The sequence below is a fragment of the Quercus robur genome, chromosome 4 (genome assembly GCF_932294415.1).
Source record: "Quercus robur chromosome 4, dhQueRobu3.1, whole genome shotgun sequence".
NCBI lineage: Eukaryota > Viridiplantae > Streptophyta > Magnoliopsida > Fagales > Fagaceae > Quercus > Quercus robur.
This window is the reverse complement of record NC_065537.1, coordinates 18,444,904-18,451,420: the sequence shown is the minus strand read 5'-3', so window position 1 is coordinate 18,451,420 and position 6,517 is coordinate 18,444,904. Positions and strand designations below refer to the sequence as shown.

General features: G+C 33.6%; 1 protein-coding gene across 1 annotated transcript; it reads right to left on the bottom strand.

The window, feature by feature from the left end:
- Positions 1 to 1,221: 1,221 nt before the first annotated feature.
- LOC126720750 (pentatricopeptide repeat-containing protein At2g13600-like) lies at positions 1,222 to 4,001 on the bottom strand. The gene is made up of 2 exons (XM_050423542.1): positions 1,778 to 4,001; positions 1,222 to 1,697 (listed from the first exon to the last, which is right to left on the bottom strand). The coding sequence occupies exon 1, from the start codon at positions 3,785 to 3,787 to the stop codon at positions 2,114 to 2,116; it is 1,674 nt and encodes a 557-aa protein (XP_050279499.1). The 5' UTR covers positions 3,788 to 4,001; the 3' UTR covers positions 1,222 to 1,697; positions 1,778 to 2,113.
- Between the last annotated feature and the right edge of the window lie 2,516 nt (positions 4,002 to 6,517).

The following is a 6,517-nucleotide window of genomic DNA, read 5'->3' as shown; positions in this document are numbered from 1 at the left end:
GAGATGTTTGTGTGGCAAACTAAAAAGGAAGCTTGGGAATTTATTACTTGGATCATGTTTGTGATTTATTTACATATTCGAACAACTCCATATATAGAAGGTGTAAATTCTGCAATTGAAATTTGTTATTATGAGTTAAAAAAAAAAAAAAAAGGAGATTTCAGTTAATCTCATTAGAACAAAACAAATATATTTTATTTAAAAATATACTGGAAGTAAACCAAACCCATTTAATTTATATTCATACAAGTTATAAATGGGTAATTGGATAATGATGTACCCAACTCATTTATGACCTGACCTGAAATCTACCTAACTCACTCAATTGCCACCCCTACTCATGTATAAGGCTGTTTCAATTTTTCCCGAAAGTCCAGGTTGTGCATAAAAAAATTCCTACTCCTTTGAGGATCCAAAAGCCATAATGTGTTTTATTTTCTATAAATCATCAAATTGAGTAGTCATAGAAGTTAACTTCCTAATTGGCACACAACCATGGCATTTGGGCAACTGAGAGGACTAGAGTTTCATTGTCCAATTGACAAATTGGACACACCAGGGGTATTGATAATTTCGACACACCCTCCACTCAAACACTTTCATTTTAGAGTAAAATTTCATTTTTGTCCTTAAACTATCACATAAGTTCACTTTTTGTACCTAGACTTTCAGAATTTCTATTTTCAACCCTAAACTTTGCAAAACATTCTGATTTTCCTCCCCTTTGTCTATTTCCATTAGTTTGTCTTTTATGGCCTGACCAAGTGCTCAATTGTTTTTGCTTATAATTGGTATTTTCTCAAACCTGATCAACCAACAAATCCTAGATTCCACATTGTTCTGAGACCTAATCATTGGCTTTGAAACCCAAAACTCCACCACATAACCAATCTTAGTAGGTCCTCCAATCTTCCTCACAAATTTAGACCATAAAATTAACATTGCTGTAACAAATCCTCCCCGGAGAAACAGGATACAAGCTTAGCAAAAGCAAAACCACTAGCAGCTTTTTACAATCTTTTTTAAATCTGCAAATTGAATGAACAGTTGATTTTGCTTAAAATTAATAACGAAGAGACCTCATTCTTTACCTACACCATTAAAAAATTCTTAAAGCAAAATCCATGTGAGCAAAGAGAAAAATATTCAATTATACTGATGGAAAGTTATCAATTAATATCTAAAATCAGAGAAAGTTCAATCCTAAATTGAACAAAAAAGAGGCTGAAATTGAAAATAATTATTACTCTGTTGTGTCACCTACAAATACAGATTGCATTTGAATTACTGAAGTACTTAACTGCAATCAAGTGACACAAAGAAGCGCAACCCATTCATATCTTATTAAACGAAGGTTTGGTTTAGCATGTCATTCTAGCAGTTTATTATACAACAGGCTCCCACTTACCTTACAATCTGAATACTCTTGCTGCTGCAAGTTTAGATTAATCGTTCTACCAAGGAGTAAGTCAAGGAAGTTTAACGAAAACTATTTTCTTTTAAACCTTAGTCACTCATGATGTCATACCCAAATTTGAAGTTTTGAACTCAACATCTATATACCGATATTCCATTTGCCATTTCGCAATTGAAAATATTCAAATCAAGATAGAGCAAAGTTCCTAATTCTCTCCCACAACCATCTCTTTAATATGATGCAACCAGAAATTGATTCCAATCCTCAGCATCTACACCACCTGCATAGCTTTATTTAGCACTTCATCGTATAAGGTGGATTTGAAAAAACACCAAATATCTTCAAAAACAATTCACATACCTGTTGTGAAACTTGTGGTATCTCTTACAACGATTTGCACACCTACAATCTCGCATGAATTTAATGGCATTATGACATCTGCACATGTAAATTCTTAATAAACTCATTGATGATTGTCCATTCCAGTTAAGAATCCCAAAAGGCAACAGCGAGCATCTCAGAGTGATTATAAAGAATTCTCTCTATCCTTTGGATCCACATCTTGTAGAACAACATCAATGTTGGGCACATTTCCAGCCAATCTCATTTTTTAAACCAAATTGTCCCAAAATTTCGTACATCAGTGTGTTCATTTTTGTTATCACCAACAATAAAGCAGCAAGCACTATTCCTCAGCTAAACCCAACTACAACCTGGTTCTTTTATTATTCCTCTGTCACTCATCAATTTTCTAATTTCTGAGGCTTCTTCCCATAAATTGGCAGTGGAGAATATATTGGATAACAATACATAGTTTCCAGGGTTATGAGGTTCAATCTCAAAAAGCTTCTTCGCTGCAATTTTTGCTAACTCCATGTTTCTATGTACTCTACACGCACTAAGCAATGCTCCCCAAGCAGCAGCAGTTGGTTCTATAGGCATTCTTTGTATAAACTCATATGCCTGTTCTAGCCGACCAGCACGGCTAAGTACATCAACCATGCAGGAGTAGTGATCCACATCAGGTTCTGTTGAGTAATCCCTACTCATTGAATCAAAAATCAAGAGGCCTTTGTCAACAAGTTGTGAATGACTACAACCAGACAATACTCCAGTAAAAGTAACAGAATTGGGCTTCGCTCCTGAGTCCAACATTTTCTCAAAGAGCAACAAGGCTTCTTCTCCTTTCCCATGCATAGAGTTAGCAATGATAATTGTGTTCCAAGCAACAGTATCCTTTTTTGGCATCATATTGAAGACCCTTAGTGAAAGTTCTAAGTCACCACATTTAGCATACATTAAAACCAGAGCTGTTGTGGTCGTTAAGTCCTTAATAAACAAATGTCTATAGATATAACCATGAATTTCTTTGCCAGTCCTTAAGCTTTCCAAACTCGTGCAAGCTGGCAAGACACTAGTAATAGTGATCTGATTAGGTTTGAAACCCAAATCTTGCATCTGACCAAGCATCTCCAGCGCCAGTTCAGTTTTCCCATTTTGCACACACCCACAAATGACAGCATTCCATGAAGCATCATTCAATTTGACATCTTCGTTTCTCATCTGATAAAATAATTCAAGACCCGTCTCACATTCTTTATTTGAGAAGTATGCTGTTAGAATTACATTCCACAACACAACATCTCGCCGAGACATGTTATCAAATACCAATTGGGCGTGCCTAATGCTTAAACAACTAGCATACATGCTAACAAGCGCACTACAAACAAATAAATTCTCTCCCATTTCATTCTTTACTACAAAGCCATGAATCTCTCTTCCTGAATTCAAAGTTTTGAGTTCAGAGCAAGCCGGTAGAATTGAAGACACAGTCACCACATTGGGTTTCACCCCATTTAACATCATCTCACGAAACTCCTCCAAACCTTGTCTAGGTAGACCATAAGTAACATAACAAGACGACAACGAGGTCCACGAAATCACGTCTTTCACCCGCATACCATCAAAAACCCGTCTCGCATCTTCAACACACTTACATTTAGCATACATATCAATCAACGCATTGCCCAACAAAGTATCAGAATGAAACCCAAATTGAACCGCATCATCATGAACCTCTTTGGCTTTCACAATGTCACCCAGAGTGGCACAAGCCTTAGCAGCCGACAAAAGTACTAGTCTATCAGGTATAATTTCCTGTGCTCGCACTAGATTGTAAAGCTTTATAGATTCCTTAGGAAACCCATGTTGCGTGTAAGCTGAAATCAAGATGGTCCACGTACGGAGGTCTGGTTGGGGAATTTGATCGAACATGTGGCGTGCACGTTGCAAATCACCTGAATTGCAGGCTTCTTTAATGAACTTACGGCTTAGGGGAGTGGGAAGGCTAATGGGTAGCTTTGGAGGCATTGGATATATATATATATATATATATCATATATGGTTTGAAACTTTTAATGCCTCTTTTGCTTTTCTTGTATAGTTTTTGTTGGAACTTTGCCAAGGAAAAATCTTGAACTTTTTGTTAATTTTTTGCAAGGAAGCGGGAAGTGAGTTTTATAAGAAGAAGAGAAACGACAACACTTCACTGCAGAAACACATGAGTTTGACACTGACGGACGGGATCACTCCACATGTTTTCTTGGGAGGAAGTTGATTTTTTTTTTTTTTTAATCGAAAGTTGACTCTGATTTTTGATCTGTGTTTGAGTACTCCTCAAAACTTTGTCCTTTTCCACGAAGCCAGACAACGAAATTTCTCTGTTTTTTTTTTTTTTTTTTTTTTTTGATTAAACAAAGTGAAAACATTATATTCGTACATTTTGATAGTGATCAATTTGATCATCAATATTTTTAAATTGCATTCATTTTGATCTCTCCCGTTAACCCACCAGTAGAAAATAAATATATGACAAACAATTTACATTATTGACACATATGTTGCTAAAATAATAATATAAAATCAAATAATTAAATATTAAAAAAGCCATGTAAGCATTTTAATATAAAAGAAAATTCCTGGTCAAACAAGAAAATTATGAAAAAATTAATTGAAAGAAAGCAAATAAAGAAAATGATTTTATTTATATTAAAAAAATCCACAATTTCTTTAATGTGAGATACTTCTTTTCTTTCATCTTAAAGTCTTAGGATATGCCATAACTTCTAGGTCATCCTTCCAATTTTAATCTTTATTTGTCCTTTAGAATTAAGTAATCACAAGATATATGATTGAACAAATAGAAGATATAAAATGGTACCCTCTTTTGATAGGATCTAGGATCTCTTTATGAGTGGGTAAGCTCCTTAAAACTAAAAGGATAGATCAATAGGTCACTCACAACTATGTGGGTCATGCTTCAACCTAGGGCCTAAATAGACCACATATGGATTGGTGGATAAACCATTAATGTACTCAAAGCTCATCATAGGCATGGACACACATTGTGAATTGGTGGGGTGAACTTCAGAAAGTTTTGACCCAAATGGAACCTCTACTTTCCCACTCATCTCCAACCATGGAAAAAGGGACAAAGAACAAAGTGAAAGTGTGTGCAAAACCATATTAGAAAATCATTTGTTAGATTCGGGAGATGGAACACATTGGAGTCAAACTTCTTTATCCCCAATGGAGTCGCAGGTGTAGGTGTATGCGCCTGCAATGGGCATCTTGTGGGAAGTATGCCTTGATTGAGTGGATTAGGTAGCACTACAACAAAATGTATCTTTGATGACGAAATTTAGTGAGGATTTTTTTTTTTGTCACCAAAAGGTAACATACAAAGATGAAATATAGATTTCGTCACCATTTATTAAAAAAAAAAAAAAAATTGTTTTTTCATTGTTATTAGTTTTACTCAAATTTAGACTCCAATTTAAAATTTGGGCACAAAAGTTATTTGCTCTAAAGCGATGAAAGTTTTCATTGTTAATTGTATAACATTTTGGTGATGAATAATTTCATCGCTATAAGTATGCTGAGCATATATTTGGTGACGAAAATAGGTTCGTTAGTGGAAGGTCTCCTTTAGTGACGAATAAATTTGTGGCTAAAGCCTACTTTCTTTTTTTTTGAAACCCCTACCACTTAACTTTTGGTCCTAGGGTTTTATTTTTTTCCTATCTTTTCTTCCTTTTTTTTTTAATTTTTTTTTTATTATTTTATCTTAGTTGATTATATGTTTAAACATATGTTTACACAAAAATGCAACAATAAAATGTCAAAATTAACTATAAGCACTACAAGGAAATGACTTAAGGCCTTAATTCCATTCTATTATCGTTTCTAAATTTTTTTATTAACATTTATTTATTATAAAGTATTAAATTGAGTAACAAAATATTGAATAGAATCAAAAAAGAAGTTAAGAATAAGGATTTCTGTTCATATATCTTACCCCGCTTATAGAATAAAATAAAATCCACATGGACCAACGTTGGAACTTAATTTTGGCTGACTTAGTTGGCCATATGAAGATCTTTATTTGTTCGCTATCAACCATAATTATTGCGTTGGTAACTATACTCATGTAGGTTTATTTGTCAATTGTAGGTTAGTTTCTATCATTTTTCACTTATGTGGTGAAATCTTTGTATGTAGTAGGCTGTTTTATTATTCCACAAATCATCAATACTGAGTTCTTTCCTTTAGCATTTCGGTGTTGAGAACTACATTAAGAATAATTGCGAATGCTCCAAACTCTAGGTGTTGGGCTTTGGATTGGTAACAATTGCCAATGCGTCTAATTACATCTACTATAGTAGTGAGTAATTTTACACTAAGCTAATTATTTTTTTTCCTTAATGCATTTTGATTAAGTTAATTCACTTGGGATTGCATTGTGGTATAACTTATTTATATCGTTACAAATAATCTATTTTTTTAGAAAAAATTACTTCTATTTTTGTTTTATATTTACCTGTTTACCTTCATTTTTTATATTATTATTTATCCTTTATGTGCAATATTATTCTCTAGGTATCTACTTATCACATTCACATAATGAAAGTGTTTTTCATATGAATGGAGGAAAGATATTGTAAATTTTGATTCATAAACTTACTTCTTTCCCATATGATAGATAAAAAATTATAAGAACCATAGTTTAGAAAAATAAAGTTAGGGTAGTTATATGTTTAA